This window comes from Eretmochelys imbricata, chromosome 3 (genome assembly GCF_965152235.1).
Source record: "Eretmochelys imbricata isolate rEreImb1 chromosome 3, rEreImb1.hap1, whole genome shotgun sequence".
NCBI classification, from domain to species: Eukaryota; Metazoa; Chordata; order Testudines; family Cheloniidae; genus Eretmochelys; species Eretmochelys imbricata.
In genome coordinates, this window is record NC_135574.1 from 1,699,795 (window position 1) to 1,722,806 (window position 23,012).

General features: G+C 52.6%; 1 protein-coding gene across 1 annotated transcript in view; it reads right to left on the reverse strand.

The window, feature by feature from the left end:
* MAPRE3 (microtubule associated protein RP/EB family member 3) overlaps positions 1–18,659 on the reverse strand; it is a 70,071-nt gene extending 51,412 nt beyond the window's left edge. The window contains 2 exon segments of the mRNA XM_077811478.1: positions 18,449–18,512; positions 18,515–18,659. Of these exon segments, the coding sequence (XP_077667604.1) occupies positions 18,449–18,512; positions 18,515–18,659 (209 nt within the window).
* Positions 18,660–23,012: the final 4,353 nt, after the last annotated feature.

The window sequence follows — 23,012 nt, forward strand, 5'->3', positions numbered from 1 at the left end:
CATTTGGGGTCAGGAATCTGTTCCTTAGAGCGGTCATCCTCCTTCAGCTGCACGATTAACTGTGCTTTGGTGAACTTTCCAAGGCGCAACCCCCTCTTTCTGCACAGGGTTACAATGTCCTTCTTAAGGAGACGGTGACAGACCATCACTCCGCTCTTCCCAAATTGCTGTGGACTCACAGACCTGTGTCCTCTCAGCTCCACACGGTTTCCAGGGAGAACCCCTAGTGTGCCAGCCCTTCTCGAGGTCACCCCCTCTTTGCCAGGGTCGAGCTGCAGACTCCTCCGCCCCTGGGACCGCCCGCTGCAATCCCCAGGGGAACCCTGTTACTGCCAAAGTCCTTCTCTCTCCCAGGGCCAAGCCGCAGGCTCCTCCGCCCCTGAGACTGCTCACCGCAGTCCCCAGGGGGACCCCATTACTGCACAGTCCTTCTCCCTGGTCACACACTCCCAGGGGTTAACCGCCCCCCGAAACTGCTCCTCTCTGAGCCTGGTCCTCGTCAATCCCGCTTCGTTTTACTGCTCCCCCGTCATTTACTGCAGGAAGCGCCATCCACGGGGTGCAGTACATCCCACTTCTGCCACCAGTTGTCACGGAGTCCCCAGGCGATGCTCTGGAACTGCTCCCCATGAAGCCAGGCAGGACTCTGGGGAAGTCTCCTCTCTGGGAGCAGCCTGTCTGCAGGACACACAGCTCACACAGCTTCCACCTTCCTGGGTCTGACCTCGGAGCATTCAGCATCCTCTGTACCTCCCTGCACTTCCCACAGCGAGTCTGCTCAGGCGGGGCTCCTGGGGAAGCCAGACGGTCCTGCCCCCCAACTCCACAGTCAGATGGGACTGCCAGCCAGTAAAACAGAAGGTTTACTAGACAATAGGAACATGGTCTAAAACGGAGCTTGTAGGTGCAGAGAACAGGACCCCTCAGCTGGGTCCATTTTGGGGGGCAGTGAGCCAGACAACCACGTCTGCACTTCACTCCATGTCCCAGCCAGCCCCAAACTGAAACTCCCCCCAGGCCCTCCTCCTCTGGGCTTTTTTCCTTTCCCAGGCCAGGAGGGCACCTGATTCCTTTGTTCTCCAACTCTTTAGCTCTCACCTTGCAGGGGGGAAGGCCCAGGCCATCATGTGCCAGGAAACAGGGTGCTGGCCATTCTCTGTGTCCAGACTCCTGCACACACCTGCCCTCTAGGGCTCTGCAACGATCATACACCCTTATCCCACCACCTAGATACTTAAGAACTGCACAGGGGAAACTGAGGCACCCTCACACTATTCAGAGGAAACATTAAGAACAGTCCCACTTTGTCACACACCTGGCAGCCTGGGTCCGAAGGGAGCGCCCCTCTGGACGGGACTGCTGTCCGGGTACACCCGGTAGCCTCTTGGTGCAGTTACTGTTTGCAGTAAAGTACCTATAAGAAAAATCAACAAGGAACCCAAAAGCTCAACTTGCAAGCTCACCCCCGGCACAGAGCGCTAACCTATTCACTAAGCAGGGCTGGCCTGGTCAGTTCTTGGACGGGAGAGCTCAGGGTGAGACTCAGCAACAGTCAAGACCACGCATGCCGCTAAGAGGCTCTGCTCCCGGTGGTGGGGGTCTCCCCCCAGGTCCCTTCGAGAACAAGATGCTCCTCAGAACCGTCCTGGCAAAGATCTCCTATGGTTACCTTCTGCCTCCCAAACCTTCCCCCTGCATTTTCAGCTGGATACAGTATTCTCCTTCACTTCCTGTCCTAACCTCTCACCAGCTGACACCCCGCTCCCTCCTGGGGCCTCTGTTACAGCGTGGAGCGGAGCATGTAGGAACACTGACCTGTGGCAGGGAACGGCTGCCACTAGGACTGGCAGCTTTGACTCAGCACCAGGCAGATGATCTATGCCCGACTGCAGGCTACGTGGGGCAGGGCCGCTCACACCAGAGCTCTGCAGAGAGCAAAGTACACTAAGGGGACTGTATAAATCAAAGTCGCACGCTTGGCTCAAGACTCTGTAAAGCATTATTGTTAGAAACGTCGACAGGATATTTGAAGTGGCTTTTAACATTAGACCAAACCCCGGAACCTGGTCAGACAGTAGAATTGGTGGGGCAGAGTGGAGAGATCTCATAGACTTTAAGGTCAGAAGGGACCATCATGATCCTCTAGCCTGACCTCCTGCACATGGCAGGCCACAGAACCTCCCCCCCCGGCCCTCCCCCCGTGATAGACCCCTGACCGAGTCACTGACATCCTCAAATCAGGATTTAAAGACTTCACGTGACAGAGACGCCACCATTCACAATAGTTCAAACCAGTGAGTGACTTGGGCCCCAGGCTGCAGAGGGAGGCGAGACCCCCCCAGGGTCCCTGCCAAGCTGACCCGGGGAAAATTCCTTCCCCGCCCTAAATCCAGGGATCAGTTAGACCCTGGGCACGTGGGTGAGACCCACTAGCCGGACACCTGGGAAAGAATTCTCTGCAGCAACTCAGAGCCCTTCCCCCCCAGTGCCCCATCACCGGCCGTTGGGGAGATTTGCTGCTAGCGGTCGCAGATCAGCTCCATGCCATCGCAGGCAGCCCCATCACACCACCCCCTCCATAAACTGATCACGCTGAGGCTGGAAGCCAGTTCGGGGTTTTGCCCCCACTGCTCCCCTTGGGCGGCTGCTCCAGAACTTCACTCCTCTGGTGGTGAGAAACCTCCATCTAATTGCAAGTCTGAACGTGCTGATGGCTAGTCTCTAGCCGTGCGTTCCTGTGCCCCTTCAATAACCCCTCTCCCAGCCCGGTGTTTCTCTCGAGTAAGGAAGCGATGCGCTTATAACCAGCAACGTCCTTGCCGTGGCCAGAACCTCCTCCCAGCCCTGCGGCGCAGGCAGTTACCGTTCTGAAGCCAGCACTTCGGAGAGACCTTGCTACAGAAGGCAGAGCGTGGCCGCAAGGCAGCAAAGAGCCCCTGTGCCAGAGGGCCTGGCAGAGAGGACACGCCGAGGCTCCCTGCTGGCCTGAGGGGCGCAGCCTGTCCTAGTTTATCTGGAGCCAGCGGGATAAGCGGCCCGGGTGAGGCTCTGACTTGTGTGCAGCAGCGTTTCAGGCTTTGGAGCCCGGAGCTGGAGACGGGGGATGGAAACCCCTGGGCAGTACTACCGGCTGAGGGGCTGGAGGCGAGAGCGACCGGACGGCAGGCTGGAGCAGCAAAGGGTCACACTGTGGGGGCACAGGTGGCTGGGAACACGGGGCGAGATGGCAGCTGTTGTGTTTAACCTGCTTGCCCCTCACACCCACCCACCATACTGGCCCCGGGGGGCTAACGAAGGGCATGTCCTGGCGGCGATGGGGGAGCTGTAAGGAGTGAAAACCAGAGGCCCCCACTGCACCTGCCCCCCACCTTCGGGATGGGCTGGTGTACTGCCGTAGTCACAGCGCTGCAGCCCCCACACGGACCCAGGCAACGAGGTGGAGGGGGGCTTGCAGCCATGCTGCTTGCTACGGTTCCTGGGTAAGCAGCCCTGTGCAGCGCAGCCACTGGGGTTTGCGCTGCTGGAGTTATCACCAACGGGCTCAGCACTCCCCGGCTCCTCGGATCACGTTCAGGGGAGGGACAGTCTGATCCCCTTCTGTCCCCCAACTCCTGGCTGGCCTGTTCTCCCTAGATCTGCGAGCAGCCAGGCTGGCTGCAGGGGAGCGGGACTAACAAGGTGGGGAGTGTGTGATGGGACAGGACAGAGTCAGGTCCCGCCCAGGGATACAGGGAAGCTGGGCACAGGAGGCCTCTTTGGGGTGGGCAGAAGCACCACTCCGGGCTCCAGCTGGGATGCAGCCTCCCCGGCAGGCTGGGCTCTAGCAGAGAGCGTAGGCCTTTCTCCGAGGGTCGTAGCCCCTGCCCCTCCCAGCTTGTCTGTTAGACTCAACCGGGCCTCTTCCCAGCTAGACCACGAGTGCTCTGGGGCAAGGCCCAGGTCTTGCCTCCTGCGTGTACGTCGCCAACGGGGCCCAGTCCTGGCGGGGGACTTTGGAAAGGTGCTGCAAACCAAAGGACCTCTGCACCGGGTGTTAGCTGGTGGGGGAGGAGAGGGGTGCAGGAGTGCCTAGGTATTAGCCAGTACGGGGAGCGGTGGGGAGTCCAGGCCCCGGGAATTAGCCGGTGAGGGCTCTGTAAGACCCCAGGTTTGTGACCAAGCGACGAAGGGGCACTGAAGCACTGTTCTGGAGCCCTGGAGCCCAGATCCCACCTAAATACCAGCCATAGCTCATGGCACATTCATTTCAGGGGAGGGCACAGCACATTTCCCTTCCATTTCCACAGGACAGCAGTTCCCAGGCTGGGGGCTCCAGGCTCCCTCCCCCACTCACTGCGTGGGGCCTGCAGGGTGAGACGCTTGCGCCAGGCCTCGCTCTAGCCAACGCAGGTCCCGGTTTATCCTCACAGTTGCTCACTGCACCTGAACACACCAAACGGAAACTGGTGAAGCAGCCAGCCGGTGGTCTGAGGGGAACAGCTCCCCGAGGGGAACCAGCCCGTGCAGACACAAGAGCAGCTCAGGCTACGGCAGAGGGGAGGCCTGAAAGCTGCAGGGTAGAGGAGACCTACAGTAATTGCTGGATGTGCAGAGCAAGTGCCAGGCACTGGGAGACCCAAGAGGGACCCTGGGCAGAGAGCAGAGCACGGCGAAAGCCCGGTAGCCATCTTCCCCACTCAGACCCCAAGGGGAAGGGTCTTCAAGTTCCCAGAGAGGGCAGGGTGGAGCTCCTGGCGGCTGCAGAGTGAGGGGCACAGACATCCTGTGATCCCAGGGCAGGCCTCCTCCAATGGCACCACTGTTCCTGTTTCTGGGGGCAGGTGGCTGGAGAGCAGAGCTCAAAGCACACAGGCTACTCTTTGCCCGCAGATCTCATCTCATTCGGGTGTAATGGGAGCGGATAAAGAGAACAGTTGAGGGGAAAGTGAGGCATGGGGATCTGCAGCCTCTGTCTGTGGTTTCTTAGCACCAGGAAAAGGATAAGACAGAAGTATGGGGGCGAGGGGGAATCTCACCACCGCTAAGCCAGAGCTCACAGGGTAGCATAGCAGCTCACTTTAGTTAGGCATCTCTACCTGTATTAGAAATCAGGGCCTCGGGGTGCTGGGCTCCGCACAGACACAGGACGTCTCCAGTGTACTGTCTGCATCCAAACAGTGTGCTCCACGCTCCAGCGCCGAGACCTCTATGCGAGACCGAGCATCTCTGCGGGACCCCGCTACCCAAGAAGCATCGCCAACTACCTCGCCACCGCAGGGCTGGGGACATCAGCTCCGCCCTGGTGGTCTCAGCAGCAGGGTATCTGGGTCCGCACTGCAGGGAAGGACAGTCAGGGAGGCTGGATCTCCTTGGTTTTGCTAAGCAAGGGGTGGATTAAGACTGACCTAGAGATCCCTCCAATACCCCCGACAGTTCCCAGGCAGGTCAGGCACAGATTACATTCTCCGAAACAGGACTCAGTTAACGTAGGTCACTTTGCCCACCACTAAATGCAGCCACCGCAGGGCTGGTATGAGGCAGCTGTTTACCAGCTGCACAGCAAGTAAATACCATAGCAAAGGAAAGGAGGCCAGAAGCTACGGGAGACACAATTGCCTGAAGAGGAGTCTGGGCAGGACACCAGGGTTCATTCTCCTGTACTCTGATGAAGAGCTCATGGGATCTCTAACTACCACAAGCCAAGAGGACACTGATTCTACAGACAGCGCCCTCCCTAGTCCAGAATGCCGGCCCCATGCCAGGGCAGTGTTCAGTAGGGACACCTCCTCAGAGCACTGCCTGGTGAACGCTGCCACAGCACAATGCACACAGGGCTGTCTCCCGGGCGCCCCGCTGGCATTCGCCATCACGCATGCCCACCTCCACCACCCTGCACCGCTGCCGGGGCTCCGTCCCCACCACCGGTGGGGTACATTTCTAATTGTTTACGTGGAAGAGGGTGACTAGGAGAGAGGGCTTAGGCACTGGTAGCTGCCAAAGCAGCTGGGAAAGACGTGTGCCCCTCTGTCCCACCAGCTCGCCCCACACCATCGGGATCCACACCCCAGTTTCGGAGCCACTGGCTTGGAAGTCACTTCTCCAAGTAAAACCCAACCCAACCCAACCCTGTGTCACACAGGGGGCCAGAGCAGTTGACCACAACAGGCCCTTTTGGCCACGGGAGCTATGACTCCCTGTTAGGCTGAGAGATGCACCAAGCTCAGTCTGCAGCCTCTGCTCAGGCCCAGCTGCTCGGACGATGGATCAGGCCCCGGGGGCTGTACTGCAGATCCCCGTCTGTCTTGCTTCTGCATACCCTCGCCGTAGGCCACCCCAGAAAGCCACAGCCCTAGGGTGCATTCCATCCTCCCAGCGACGGAGCCCTGCTGTATATTAAGCTGTCTGCTGCGTCTACTACCACTGGTCTTTTGCAAGCACAGATCATTCCTTTCTGCGGCACTTCACTGCAATCGGACAAAAGAAGAGATGCCTGGACACAGCAGCACATGGCTCAGCACGGCAGCTCGGGGCTCCTTCACATGCTAGTGACACCAACGATCCCTCCCCTCCCCAGCACAGAGCCAGCAGATCTGTCTCCATCCATCCACTCTACAACTCTGCTGTTCCAGTTTACCCAGCCGACAGCCGCTGTCCTGCCAAGGCTGTGTGCAGTGGGTGACGACTAGGAGAAGCTTCAGAGCGAGCGAGGGCGTTGTAAGTGTGTGAAAAAACCACCACCAACTGGCCCAGCTCCAGGGTTTAACTAATAGAGGAGGACACCTGCTGAGTCAGGCACACCACAGAGGGAGGAGCACTGCAGCAGGGCCAAAGACCCGGAATTAGTAGGCAAAGCCTGTGAAGGTGGACCCACTCCCAGCAGCTGGGGCAGCCAGTCACATCCCCTCTGCTCAAAGCTCCTTTTGTCCACAGGCTGAGAGCAACCACCTGTCCTGCCTGGCCCAGGGAGGATGGAGCCAGTGGTTTCCACCACCGACAAGTGCTGCCCTGATGAGCCTTTGCCTTCCCTGAATCCTGGGGTCACACTGCAGCCAGAGGAGTTCCACAAATGGGCTCCCCACATACAGAGACTACAATTCCCAGCATGCAGGGTTCCCTCTTGATCTCTGCAGCCTCCACTAAGATCAGAGAGGAGCACTGTGCTGTGTGTCTACAGATACTACAGGGGAGGGTGGGAGCAGTCTGCTCCTCTGTACGCAAGCGAGGCTCAGCTCTTAGATTCCCATGAGGCCCATGGCGGGCACTCTGCCCCTAAACGTACTCAGCTACAGTGTACCAGAGACATCCCAAGTGCCCCTGCACTATGCACAACAGTTACAAGTAAAACACAGAAGAAAAACGACCTGTTTGACAAATCCCTTCCTGTGACCGACTGGCTGAGATGCAGATCCAGCACACTGGTCATAAGGAAGGGAACAGCTGCCCAGGGGATTACAGAACACGTGCTGCCAAATATCCGGGAAGGGGAGATAGACAGGCCTGTGGGCTGCTGCAGTATGAAGGAAGATTTGCTCTCAGCAGGGGGAAAACAGGGAATCATGCCTCTTTGCAGAGCCAGGGTGAGAAATATGGCGCCACACTATTGCTTCAGATGGCCAGACCCCAGTTCCCATGTCTGAATCCCCAGGGTGGGACAGATACTTATTCCTTTCGTGCAGTCATGACTTAACCAAGCCCCACAATCTTCTGCTGACCCACTGACCCGGCGTGAGTTCACGACAGGCTCTCCTTATCACCCTCAGCCCACAGTGAGCAAGCCCAGAGAACAGGGGCTGGGGCTCGTTAATTTCCACAATCCTTCCCTGGTTTAACCAGATGGCAGATTCCAGTTTCCTGTCCCGACTCCTGATCCATCTAACCCTCGGGCAGGAGCACAGACTATTCAGAGGTTTATTTTTGGCAGTTCCAGGGGGATGTTACAAAGTCCCCAAAGAAGCCATCAATCCAGAGAGGTAGGTGATCTTGAGAAGATGGGAACTGGTCAGGTCTAAGCATGGGCAAGGGAATCTCTGCACTCACATGATGGGTGTCCTAGACTAAGGCCCTTCTGCTTCTACATCTTCTTCACAGCCAGCCAGTCTAGCTTCCCTTTCTGGACTTCTCTGGGCTACTGGAAAAGGGGTGCCAATTCCAGAGCAGATAAAAGCAGCTGCCAAATCCAGGAGATTTGTTTCAAAGGTGCCCCCAGCAACCTAGGGATCTGCCAATGCACCCAAAGCATCCCACTTGGCTGGCTAGGAGCAAGCCAACAGCATCCATCCTAGAGAAACGACAGGGTTGTAAATTAAACTTGAACACCAACATAAACTCACAAGGAAGGCACTTTACACCACGCAATTGCGACGAGCTGTCGAAGGCCATGCTCAGCCAGCTAGAGCAGCCAAGCCAGCGCTGGGAAAACTGTGTGTTCACCTAGCCCATCCCAGGGCAGGCCTGGGTCACGTGCTACAGACTGTCCTCTAGGGCTCTGGCCAGGCCAGTCTCAAATGGACCGAGCCACCAGTCTCTACCACTGATTCCACTGATCATTCACTGTGAACATTGTCCTTGATATTCAGCCTAGGATTCTCTGTGGCAGTTACATCCTCAAGCACATCCCCCCATGCTCCACCGGTGTCTGCCAACCTACAGTTCTCCCCAAAGATGCCTTACCAAGGTCCCCCGCCACACCCCTCTCCATGAAGCAGCCCACGGCTCCACCTCCATGTCTCCCAGGCACCTGGTTCTCCTCCACGTACGGTACCTACCCCAAAGGTGGATGCAGCTCGTCTCGCCTCCTGTGCTCGAAGGGCTAGGATGGGAATCAGGGAGCAGGCTGAGCTATTAGCAATTCGGAACGGAGCTCAATGCGTGCTCCGTCTTCTCCACAGTAGGACAGCACAGGCTGCTCGCATGCTGGAACACAACCAGAACACCAAAGAAACCTGCATTTCCAGGCACGGCCCATGCACCATTCATCAGACAAGCAGGGAGTAATTAGGTCTCTGTGCATATACACTGATAACAGAGTGCGCTGATTGGCTCACGAAGACTGTAAGCTACATAACAGAGATTACAGACGCACAGGTCGGAGCTTATTACCCAAGACAATGTTCTAACCCCACGCCAAGGATGCTGTCACTCACCCGGTGCAGAAGACGCCTTTGCTACACCCACTTTGCGTAACGCTGTAATAATCCCACCCCTCTGGTGTGCTCAGACCTGCCTGTTTTGAACACAAACAGTTAGCTGCAGGATGCAAGGAGAATCCAACAGGGACATTCCGGCTAATCACAGCCATTCAGTCTGATCTGCTCGGCTGCTATGAGAACTTGTGTACAAGCAGAAGACAAGCACCTCTCAAACCTCTCACCGTGGTTCCTCACACACCCTCAACACGCATGATTTACTCAAGGGGTAGTCAAAATCCTGCCGCCAGCCCTCTGGTTGCTGCCCACTGAGACTACAGGTCCAGGAAAGCCATGCTCCATCTCGAGCCAAGCAGCCTCCACCTGGCTCATGATGGAGCAGGCATGCTGGGATTTGTAGTGGCAGCCGGTCACCCCTCCTTATTAAAGGTGAGCGGCTCTCAGCAGCTCCATTCCGTGTCCAAGTGCAATCCCTGATGTCTGCCCCGCACGGCTCCCAGCTGCAGAGCGTAGGCAGCCCGTCTCCTCCAACTCAGCAGTCCCACATTCACATGCCAGTATAGCAAGGCTCCCTGCAGCTAACAGCCACCAAAGGATCGGCTGCCTTAATGCCTAGGCCCCCAGAAAGGGAAGGAAGGATAGCACGGTTAATGACCAATCATCGCTGGACATTTCCGCCGACAGACAACACAGGGCAGAGTGCATAACACATGCAGAGCCCTCCTCCGACAGCCATCCCCACAGGGCCCTCTGCAAACACCAGAGCAGTTCAACTCCTCCCAAAGCAGAGCAGGAAACCCAGAACACCAGCCTCTGTCCTTGCACTTAAGTCTCATTAGCTGGGCGGGGCCTACTGATGTTCCCAAACCTCACCCCTAGCCTCCCAGAGACTCAGAGAATGCCCTGTTTATTCCAGAGCCTGAAAAGCACCCATCCCCCTCTGCCTTACTGCTCCTGCCCAGAGAGCTGACTGCTTAACTCAGACAGAAACCCCACCTAGGACACTGACACCAGAGCCCCACAAGGTCCCTGGGGCAGCAGGCTCGCCAAGCAGGGAGACGCCACATTACTAGCAAAAACAGAAAGGCGTGTCATTCATAGGATGATCAGGGCCCTATTTATTGTGCTAGGTGCTGTACGTAGTCACATTTATAAAACGTACAGTGATCCATGGACGTAAGAGCTGAGGCTTATTACAGGACAATGAGACAGAAATGTGACCCCATTACTGGAACAAAGCACACTTCGTAATAGTCTTGTGGCCTGGTATCCTTTGCTCAGTTCTACCTACCTATGCTGACCAGTATGCTGGCTGTCGTCTGGATGGCTCTCTCCACCCCAGAGGTGGCCGCATTTCTGAGGACCTGTAGGAGTATAAATCTAAGTGCTCTGAAGCGCTTCAGGATAAAATAAAATATTCCTTTATCAGCCATGAGCTGCAGTTTTCTTTCATACATTCGCTGCCTAGTTTCAAATTCATCATTGCTATTCTGCACCAATGACCTGCTTGAATTCTATGAAACAAAATCCGCCAGCGCCCATCCTAGAGAGTGTACAGCCAGGGCCCCAGCCCTGCAAAGGACTTCTTCACTAGGGGATCGAGCACAGGATCAGCGTATAAGAAACGGACACACAGAGGATGGGATGGACCTGGGAAAGCCAGAGGGGAGGGGATAATTTGGGGGGGTCTCTCTCTGGTTACAGGTGGAGCAGGTGGTGACATCTGGAGATCAGTTTCCCAAGGACGACACAATCCACAGAGCTTCTTTCAGTAGCTTATAACTTTGCCAAACGGTGACCTTTCCAGATTACATTTGCCGCCTTGGGTCTCAGTTGAGCACAATATTTGTTTTGAAAATCTGAAAAGAAACTTACACCACTTCCAAGCAGGAAGAGATTGATATACATACACTCACCATTACGTTAAAAACACTGCCAACTTAAAAACCAACCCAGCTCCAGCCGTCAGCAGGCAGCGAGAGGAACCTGCAGTTTGCTACAGAGACGCCATTGACTGGCCGCCCAAAGAGAGACTTGAGTTTAGGCAGATTACAGAGGGTTAAAATGCACTTTGCACAGGCAGTCACTGCTTTGTGTGACGGCAATGGGTTCCCCAGCATGCCACTGGCACGGCGTACATGCAAGTATGAGATAGAGGACGCAGCGCTGTTGTAGCCGGGTCTGTCCTAGGATATTAGACAGGCAAGTGGGGGGAGGGAATATCTTTTATTGGACCAAAAAGAAAAGGAGTACTTGTGGCACCTTAGAGACTAACCAATTTATTTGAGCATTAGCTTTCGTGAGCTACAGCTCACTTAAGCTCATGCTCAAATAAATTGGTTAGTCTCTAAGGTGCCACAAGTACTCCTTTTCTTTTTGCGAATACAGACTAACACGGCTGTTACTCTGAAACCTTTTATTGGACCAACAGCTATTGATAAGAGAGACAAGCTTTCGAGCTAACACAGAGCTCTTCCTCAGGTCTGGGAAAGGTGCTTCTCGTGACACTCTGCCCTCATCCATCTTGTCTCCATGAAATCAGGTGGAATTTTTCATTCCTTGTGCAATCCCTCTCAGTGCCCTTTTGGTAGTGTGCACGGGTGAGGCACTTCTCCGCACATCCACATGTGTGCAACAGGAGCTGAGGCTCCGTGTGCAATCAGGCAGGCCAGAGGGACAGCCCAACATCCACACAGAGCAGGGCCTTGGTTTAATGTTGCCTTCAAAATCTCACACACAATAAAACACAATACACTCCAACTGATCTTCCTCTGGAGGAATGAAAGGCAGGAAGTCCACGCATTTCAAACCCAGCATCCCTCCACAGATCCCAAAGTCCCCGGAAACAGCTCTCAGCTGCCAAGAAATCAGTATCAGAGGCTGACACAGAAACTGTCTCATGAACCAGAATCTGCCACTTCGGGAACAACACGTTTCACAAAACTCCAGGGTCTGGGCCAGATCCAGCCGCGCACGGGCAGGGCTGGATAGACTTTGTTACCTGCCGCCAGAGAAAGCACTGCATGGGGCTCGACAAGGGTGCGCCTTCAACAAAAGCGCAGGGAGTGGGAGCCAGTAAAAACAAATCAGGACAACAAATCTGGATTCTGCCCAGCACAGTGGAAGAGCTTCAAGGTGGGATGAATCTGGGGCTTAAATTGGTGACAAGCTTGCTCTGCCGATGTAAAAGGTACAACAGAAAAAGCAATTCAGTTATTTCTGGCCTGCCATCCAGCCAGCACTTAGGATCATATCCGCGTCCCTCACAAGACAAACACATCCCGTAATGGCCCTGCCTAGCATTATTCCACATGGCTGGGATTTTTCCCTGGAACATGGAATGGGATAATCTTGCTTAAGTAACCTTAATACACACTCCACTTTAAGGAGATGGATCCATTTCTGGGAAAAGCACGCAGGCTGCAATGAAAGCTAGCCCAGCCCAGTGTCCTTCTCTGCCACCCATGGAAGCAGACACAGATGGTTACTCGTATAAGCACCAACATTCCCTATAAAGGCAATATTCCCCATTTATCTCTGTGTCTGAAACTGACAAATGTACCCAAACCCATTACACTCCCCTGTTTCCACACGCTCCACTTACCAGAGTCGGAAAAACCAACACAGGAAATACGTGTCTCCCCTGACTCGTAGCTCTATTTGACTGAAGCCTGTAAAAAGATCCAAGGTCAAAGGCAGTGTGACTGGGTGTAGACCGCAGGGTCACGTGCATCTGTAATATTTTAGAGAACAGGCTATAAAACATTTTTCAATAGCACCCACTACTTGGCTTCAAGTTAATTCTCAGCCTCCAAGAGACAGCTTGAGGCCTGTATGTAGCACCCACGGCTACCTCAGCACTAGGCACGCTGCTCGCATTTAACGAAAGACAACTAAACAGTCTGCACCAATCCCAAACGAGAGCGTTTGTAAAACAAGCTGTGTGCGAACTCTCCCGATACAAGGATCAGAGATGTGCAGCCCTTCCCTTCCCCAACGCTATGGTGATGCTTGGACCATTACTGAAGGCTTCCCCTGCAACAGTCACTGCAGGCTTTTTTTAAAAAGTTCAGGATGTTTTAAAAAATCTGCTATTACACCCCTGGATGGCACGAGCCGGACGCTGCTCGGGACAGGCAGACTGAGCGCTGTCAGTCACAACACGACCGCAGTCCCTCGGAGGAAGGCCAGATGCATTTACAAGCAAGCCTGTCTCTCACGAGCCCTTTGGGCCCGAGGAGGGTCACAGAATCCCAGCACTAAGGTGTCCATGTCCACCTTGCGGCCTCCTCCCTTGCCCAGCCGCTCAGGTCCTGGCCCTGGTGAAAGACAGTATGCCCCGGGTGAAGAACCGCAGGTGGCTAGGCTGCTTTCACCGCCCCACGCTCCCTGCGGCACCATTCCCAAGTGCCACGTCCAGTGAGAGCAAACAGCTGCCGATGCCAGTCGAGCACGCTGCACCAGGCAGCTTCTTGCGAAATGAGCCTTCTGGAGCTGGGCTTTGAATCTGCCAAGATCCATCCTCCCCCACAAATGCTGTTCTGACCACGTCTCCCCAGTCAGCCTATGTCCTGGCATCCCAGCTCACACCACATTTGGTTCAAGTTTCTCCTCACTTGCAGTGTTCTCCATAGGGCAGCTCTGCCTGCCTCTGCCATCCTCCTGCTGCGGGTACCTCTGCAGCACTTCTCTCCCGACTGCTCACTTTGTCTCCTCCAGAACCCATACCTGCCATCATGCAGCCCCATTCATTGCAACAGTAGCCACCCCAGCTCCCCCTTCACACCCCGCAAAATCAGTGTTTTTGCTAGAGCTTGGCTCTGTCTTCCATTAATGTGGTGCCCAGAACAGAGCACCATGTCCCAGGCGGGGTCTCAGCCCTGCTATATTTTGGCTTGCTAATCCTACTGGCTGTGCAGCTGGTGCTGCACAAAATAGAGCGGGTGACAATCCCTGCCCCCAAGAGCTCACAGACAAAACAATCGTGACCAGAGGCTGGGGCCAGGGGTTGGAGGACGAGTGTGACAACAGCTCTTATTGAGGGCACACACCACGGAAGAAGCGACTCTCACAAGTGGTTTGAAGCAAGAAAGGTTTCAGAGTAGCAGCCGTGTTAGTCTGTATTCGCAAAAAGAACAGGAGGACTTGTACCACCTTAGAGACTAACCAATTTCTTTGAGCATAAGCTTTCATGAGCTACAGCTCACTTCATCGGATGCATACAGTGGAAAATACAGTGGGGAGATTTATATACATAGAGAACATGAAACAATGGGTGTTACCATACACACTGTAATGAGAGTGATCACTTAAGGTGAGCTATTACCAGCAGGAGAGCGGGGGAGTGGGGGAGTAAGGGGGTGGAGAAACCTTTTGTAGTGATAATCAAGGTGGGCCATTTCCAGCAGTTGACAAGAACGTCTGAGGAACAGTGGGGGTTGCGGGGGGGAGGAGGGGGAATAAGCATGGGGAAATACTTTTACTTTGTGTAATGACACATCCACTCCCAGTCTTATTCAAGCCTAAGTTAATTGTATCCAGTTTGCAAATTAATTCCAATTCAGCAGTCTCTTGTTGGAGTCTGTTTTTGAAGTTTTTTTGTTGAAGAATTGCCACTTTTAGGTCTGTAATCGAGTGACCAAAGGGACTGAAGTGTTCTCCGACTGGTTTTTGAATGTTATAATTCTTGACGTCTCATTTGTGTCCATTTATTCTTTTACGTAGAGACTGTCCGGTTTGGCCAATGTACATGGCAGAGGGGCATTGCTGGCCCATGATGGCATCTATCACATTGGTGGATGTGCAGGTGAAAGAGCCTCTGATGGTGTGGTTGATGTGATTAGGCCCTATGATGGTGTCCCCTGAATAGATCTGTGGACACAGTTGGCAACGGGCTTTGTTGCAAGGATAGGTTCCTGGGTTAGTGTTTTTGTTGTGTGGTGTGTGGTTGCTGGTGAGTATTCACTTCAGGTTTGGGGGCTGTCTGTCTGGCCTGTCTCCCAAGATCTGTGAGAGTGATGGGTCATCCTTCAGGATAGGTTGTAGATCCTTGATGATGCGTTGGAGAGGTTTTAGTTGGGGGGCTGAAGGTGGTGGCTAGTGGCGTTCTGTTATTATCTTTGTTGGGCCTGTCCTGTAGTAGGTGACTTCTGGGTACTCTCCTGGCTCTGTCAATCTGTTTCTTCACTTCAGCAGGTGGGTACTGTAGTTGTAAGAATGCTTGATAGAGATCTTGTAGGTGTCTGTCTCTGTCTGAGGGGTTGGAGCAAATGCGGTTGTGTCGTAGAGCTTGGCTGTAGACAATGGATCCTGTGGTATGGTCTGGGTGAAAGCTGGAGGCATGAAGGTAGGAATAGCGGTCAGTAGGTTTCCGGTATAGGGTGGTGTTTATGTGACCATCGCTTATTAGCACTGTAGTGTCCAGGAAGTGGATCTCTTGTGTGGACTGGTCCAGGCTGAGGTTGATGGTGGGATTATCGCTTGACTATCACTACAAAAGGTTCCCCCCCCCACTCTCCTGCTGGTAATAGCTCATCTTAAGTGATCACTCTCGTTACAGTGTGTATGGTAACACCCATTGTTTCATGTTCTCTATGTATATAAATCTCTCCACTGTATTTTCCACTGAATGCATCCGATGAAGTGAGCTGTAGCTCACGATAGCTTATGCTCAAATAAATTTGTTAGTCTCTAAGGTGCCACTGGTACTCCTTTTCTTGAAGCAGGAAAGGGTGTTTGGCTTACACCCTCTCCGAGCTCAGGAATAAGGAGTGGGAGGAAGACACACAGAGCAGTGAGGGAGGCAGGGGAATACTGAGCAAGGGTGGGGAGAGACTCCGGCTCCTGCCACAGTCCCAGAGTAGATGATCTGGGAAACTGATCACCAACAAAACCATTAGGGGGTGACATTTAAATGGGCTTCAGGAACCTCACGGACGTGAATCGGCAAATCCCCACCTCCACAAAGCTACCTGAAAAGGAAAACACGGGGGAGGGTTCACAATGTACGCATGTGACCTGAAAGTCCAAGCCCCTCTTTCCCTCAAAATAATCTTCTTTGGTTTTTTTAAAAGGTGTAGCTCTCAGCGCCTACCTCCGGTGTGCTGGTCAGCCAGTATACCTGGGACATGCCCAGGGCCTGGAATCTGAGCAGCGGAAAGGAGAAGAGATTTAGTCAGACTGTTTTCTTGTTTGTTTTTGTTAACACCTATTTAACTCAAACTCCTGCCAAATGCATGGGAGAGAAGAGCATTTTGTTAAAGATTCAATACACCCACTCCTCCGATTGTGGGCTTAGACAGATGACAAGACTTGGTATTTCTATATCAAAGCCAAGCACAATTAAATGTTCAGACCTGCAGGGACTTGCTGGATCAGTAAAGCATCAAGCCCCAGCTCACCATGAGATGGGGAGAAGGAAGAACCGAGACCCGAGACACAGGCAGGAGCAGCACTGTGCAAAGCCTGCCACGTGTGATGCTATTTTTACATAGTCACTTCTCTGCCCATGAGCACCTTGAAGGAAAGCAGCACTCTAGACACAAAGGAAATTAAGGAACACCAGGAAAAGCAAATGTCGAAGCATGTCAAGAGCAGAGGGAATTTGCAAAGGTCACTTTCGCTTTTCAAAGCAAAGATGGATTTTCCCAGACCTGCTGCGGAGGCCATCAGGGAAAGATGTCGAAAGGTCTCAACAATCTCTTCTCACTCCCAGCATTCTATTCTGAAACTGACCACAAAAGCTTCCTCACCAGAAATGCTTGCAAGGCAAAGCTAGAATTTAGCTTCCATGGCATTTTAATTGTTGAACTGCTGAATGTTGTTTAATTAATGACCAATTGTTAAACAATGCTTGGATACGTTTTTATTCAGAGAATCACTGCACAGTCCTGACCTCTTTCCACAAGAGTCTCTGGAGGTTATTGGCCCAACTCCTAATGAAGATCCCCAATTAGACAAAGACGACAAAACAACTGCAAATACCTCCTGTATAATAAAAGCAAATGTCAAAAATGTTACACATGCAGTTTTAAACAAACAGAGTCTAGCCAAAAAAAAAGCAGGAGGAGAATTAAATCAGTCACAACGTTGGACTTGTTTATTCAGTGTTAAAGGCAAAACAGCAAGGACTGCTGCCAAAACCTCATTATCAACTTTTCATCCTGGTTGTTACTTGCTCTGAATGATTTTCCACCAGAATCTGGGCAATCAGTGAGTGGATAACCTGTGGCAATTAACCAAGGAAAAAGCCTAAAGACCATGCCAACATTTCCCCCCCAAACATAACTAAACAGTACAGATTACAGCCGAGCAAGATAGTACTTCGGGAGGTTTGCTTATGCATGTATGAGCGGGAATCAGTTTCATATTTCAGCCCTAACCCTGCTTGCTGTAGCACGCCAACAAACTCACTCCAAAAAAAGAACAGGAGTACTTGTGGCACCTTAGAGACTAACACATTTATTTGAGCGTAAGCTTTCGTGAGCTACAGTAAGCTGTGATCTCAGTGACTTTGCATGTTTCTCCTGACTTGTCACAGAGGTGAACAAACAAACAGGAGCTGGGCTGGCCCCATCCCACTCCAGAGTAACCACGCAGTAACACCTGCCAGGAGGAATCATTAACTACAAAGGCTTACAGCAGGTCTTCTGTTCTAGGAGGGGGGACAGGGGGGCGAACACCTGAGGGCCACATCGGGGAATGGAAATTGTACGGAGGGCCATGAATGCTCACAAAATTGGGGTTGGGGTGCGGGAGGGGCTGGGGATGAGAGGCTTGGGGATCAGGAGAGTGCTCCATGCTGGGATCGAGAGGGTTGGAGAGCAGGAGGGGGATCAGACCTGGGGTTGGGGAGAGGCTCAGGGGTGCAGGCTCCAAGTGGCGCTTACCTCAAGGGACTCCCGGAAGCAGAGCCATGTCCCTTCTCCGGCTCCTACATGTGGAGCAGACCCCTACCCTCGGAGCGGGGTGATGCGGCTGCTTCCAGGAGCCACGTGGTGCAGCTCCTGACCTGGCGCCCCGGCTGGGTCCCAGGGCAGGGCAAGTCCCAGACCCTGCTCCCCAGTGGGAGCTCACAGGCCAGCTTAAAACAGCTCGCAGGCTGGATCTGGCCCATGGGCCGTAGTTTGCCCACCCCTGTTCTAGGACCATCTCTATGCTGCTTGTTAAAATTACAAGTAAACAAAGATTGGAAAGTCAGATGAATTAGCCTGTACAGTTAGGGTGGCCAGAAGTCAGACCAGGGTGGAACAGTGACTAGAAAACCAGGAGGAATTGTTTTGATGCCCACATGCTTAATCCCCATTGGCAAGATTCCTGCTCACCTGCCAGAGCTGAGAATTCCTTTATCCTGTCCCAGGGCTTGCACAGATGCTCTCAATGTCCTTCCAATGGGTCCTCTCTCCTGCCTGCGAGGGTGTTGGTAAGGTGCCTCGCACCAAGGTATCTAAGCACCTCCAGACTATCACTGAGATGAGACAGCGCGAGCACAAATATATAGAAGTGCATCCCCACCTGACATTGCTGGCTCTCCATTCACACCTGCCTTTTAAACCCTTACAGTGACCATCTCAGACCTTGTTTCTCTCTACTCTTCTACCAGCTGTCTCCTCCAGCCCTTCATACACCCCAGCTACTGTTGGTGCAAGAGCTTTCTCCTCTGAAGCTTTGAACTGCCTCACTTACTCTCTCCCACCACAGATTTTCTTGCTCATTTCAACCCTCAGCTGAAAACCCCTCTCTTTTCTCCCTTCACTCCCCTCCCTCCCACATAACGCCAATGTTTGTGTGAAGATGCTGTACATAACAACGGAGTGCTCTGTGCCAGCGGGACATATCAACACATGACATCAGTCTTCCCTCCTGGGCAACAGGCTCTTGTACCAAGGGTTTTCTTTATAGATCAGTCTGAGATCAGCCTTCCCTACCTGAATATATCCCGGGGCACAGGAACCGGAGCAGCCTCGAGGCCCGTCTCTGACCAGATGCTTCAGAGGAAGGTGTAAGAAAGCTGTAGTAAGATGTGGGATAAGCTGCCCCCCTATTATGTCTCCCCCAGGAACACAGGAGTTGCCAGACAGAAATTTCCGATTTCCCTTCTCCAGACCATTCATCGTGTTATTAGTATCATCAGCATAGCATCTCCGCGGTTTTGTATTACCGTAGCACCTAGGGGCCCTACTCACAGGGCAGGACCACTTCGTACCAGGCACTGGACAAATACAGAGCAAAAAGATGGGCCCTGCCCCAAGGAGCTGACACTGTAAGTACCAGATAAGAAACACCGGAGGGAGACAGACAGACAGATGGGGGAGCACAAGGAAACAGTGAGACAATATTGGTCAGCACAGTACTTTTATCACATCCCCCCTCGTTCATCTCCTTTCCAAGGTAACAATCCCCAAGGTTTTTTCCAATCCTTTCATCATTCTTATCCCTCTTCTCTGAGCCCCATCTAGTCTGCAGGACCCTGTGTGTGACGGGCTGTTCGCACACACAGCACAAATGCATTAATACAGCCTTTATCCTCCATCTTGTTCCTTATGCCGCCTGACACCTTGCTTACCCTTTTTCCCACAGTCACAATTTAAGCAAACATTTTCAAGGGCACCCAGGTCCCTTGCCTGAGCTGATTGTTAATTTAGAACCCTGTAATGTATGAGCAGCTTCAGTTTCTCTCGGCTATAAATTTATTTGCATTAATCTTCATTAAAGTGCATTTGCCATCATGTTGCCCATTCACCTAGAATCATAGAAGGTCAGGGTTGGAAGAGATCCCAGGAGATCATCTAGTCCAACCCCCTGCTCAAAGCAGGACCAACCCCAACTAAATCATCCCAGCCAAGGCTTTGTCAAGCCGGGCCTTTAAAACCTCTAAGGATGGAGATTCTACCACATCCCTAGGTGACCCATTCCAGTGCTTCACCACCCTCCTAGTGAAATAGTTTTTCCTAATATCCCACCTAGACCTCCCTCACTGCAACTTGAGACCATTGCTCCTTGTTCTGTCATCTGCCACCACCGAGAACAGCAGAGATCCATCCTCTTTGGAACCCCCTTCAGGTAGTTGAAAGCAGCTATCAAATCCCCCCCACACTTCTCTTCTAAGACTAAATAATCCCAGTTCCCTCAGCCTCTCCTCGTAAGTTATGTGCCCCAATCCCCTAACCATTGCCCTCAGCTGGATTCTCTCCAATTTGTTCACATCCCTTCTGTGGTGGGGGGACCAAAACTGGACCCAATCCTCCAGATGTGGCCTCACCAGTGCCGAATAGAGGGGAATAATCACTTCCCTCAATCTGCTGGCAGTGCTCCTACTAACGCAGCCCAAAGTGCCATTAGCCTTCTTGGCAACAAGGGCACACTGCTGACTCATCTCCAGCTTCTCATCCACTGTAATCCCCAGGTCCTTTTCTGCAGAACTGCTGCCTAGCCAGTCGGTCCCTAGTCTGTAGCGGTGCATGGGATTCTTCCGTCCTAAGTGCAGGACTCTGCACTTGTCCTTGTTGAACCTCATCAGATTTCTTTTGGCCCAATCCTCCAATTTGTCTAGGGCCCTCTGTATCCTATCCCTACCCTCCAGCGTATCTACCTCTCCCCTCAGCTTAATGTCATCTGCAAACTTGCTGAGGGTGCAATCCACACCATCCTCCAGATCATTAATGAAGATGTTGAACAAAACGAGCCCCAGGACCGACCCCTGGGGCACTCCGCTTGATACCGGCTGCCAACTAGACATCAAGTCGTTGACGTCTGGTTGGCAGCCTAGTTAGATCTCACCTTCTTGTCAACTGTCTAAATGGGCCAGCTTAATTATCACTACAAAAGTTTTTTATTTTTCTCCTGCTGATAATAGCTCATCTTAACTAATTAGCCTCTCACAGTTTGTATGGCAACTTCCACCTTCTCTGTACGTGTATATATCTTCTTACTATATGTTCCATTCTATGCATCCGATGAAGTGGGCTGTAGCTCATGAAAGCTCATGCTCTAATAAATTTGTTAGTCTCTAAGGTGCCACAAGTACTCCTGTTCTTTTTGAGGATACAGACTAGCACCGCTGCTCCTCTGAAACCTGGAGTTACTCACAGTCCTCTGGTCTTTAATAAACTTAGTACCATCTATCAGAGAGTCCATGCAGAAAACTGATGACTCTGAACAACACCCCACAGGTTTCACTTAGTGACTATGTTCTTGGACTCGCCTTCTCAAACATAATTACGCTACACAATATCCTCTGAAATATTAATGTCAAGTGCATTCTGATCACGCTTACCTTCCACTGGTTCTGAAGCAAACTAACACAGCCTTGCAGGGCAGGCAGAAAAAGAGACAGCAAAGTCTGCTCACTGGCCCTGGCAAAGAGGGTAATGGGAAAGAAACAATCCCACTCAGGCAGGCGGAGAGATCACTGCAAAGTGGAGTAATTCCTCCACACTTTCAGAGCACAGTTGGTGCCCCGCTGTCTTTACTGGCCAGATTTACAAGAAGTCTAAAGCTGGTGAGAAATTTCTTGGAAGCAAGACCCCCCGGCTCACACACACGCCCATTGGCTTGGAATCACAGGATCTCACATTCCCAGCAGGTATCTCATCGTTTTTCATGGGCTTCAGACAGAACGGTGTTCCCATCTGAATACATAAGAACGGCCATACTGGGTCCAGACCAAAGGTCCATCTAGCCCTGTATCCTGTCTTCTGACAGTGGCCAATGCCAGGTGCCCCAGAGGGAATGAACAGAACAGGGAATCACCAAGTGACCCATCCCCTGTCGCTCATTCCCAGCTTCTGGCAAACAGAGGCTAGGGACACCATCCCTGCCCATCCTGGCTAATAGCCACTGATGGACCTATCCTCTGTGAACTTATCTAGTTCTTGTTTGAATCCTGTTCTAGTCTTGGCCTTCACAATATCCTCTGGCAAGGAGTTCCACAGGTTGACTGTGCGTTGTGTGAAGAAATACTTCCTTTTGTTTGTTTTGAACCTGCTGCCTATTAATTTCATTTGGTGGCCCCTAGTTCTTGTGTTATGAGAAGGAGTAAATAACACTTCCTTACTTACTTTCTCCACACCAGTCAATATGTAAAGTTCCTTGCTGTCAGACCTGCGAGGGAGAACTGAAACCAAGACAGTGCCGCACTGAACCTTTCTCAGGGCTTGGGCCAGCAGAACTCCCTGAGGAAGGAGAGGGGCAGCCCTAAACATTCAGGTCTCCCCTTGGTTTCTCAGTACTCCTTGCGGGCAGTGAAATGGCCAGGAAGCTGCTGGGTGCTCAGCATTCTGGGAGCCGAGCCCCTGACCGAGGTGCCCAAGCAGGCCATTAGGCTCCTACATTTTAAGAAGGGGGAGCACAAGGAAATGGTGAGACAACATTGGCTATGATTTTTCCTGCCATGGTGAGAAAATAGCCAATAGAGAGGAGGCCACAAGTTGCCACTTCAACTAGCTCCCGTGGGCCCTAATCCCCCATTGGGATGGGATCAATGCATAACTACTCGAACTAAAATCTTCATGGACAGTTATCCAAATGGCTATTTCTTCCCTAAGAGATGGAACAGTTCCAAGCAAATACACACTTGGCAGCACAGGTTACCCAGCAGGTAAACAGATGGCAAATCTCTGCCTGCCTATCATCCCAAGGTAAGGTCGGAGGTCGTCTTCTACAGTAAAAACAGCAGCCAGATTGAGAGACAGCAGCCATGAGCTAAGTTGCAGAGAGTCAAAGCCTCACCTTCCATTTATTGCACCAAAACTGTACTGTGGGGTGTTCAGAAGGCTCCTGTCCGAACAGTGCCCACCACCACCAGATACAGAAACAGAGCTTAAGATGGCTAAAGAAAACTTGGTTTGACAGCATCCTGCCTGGCAAGGAACCACTTCTCAACAGCTG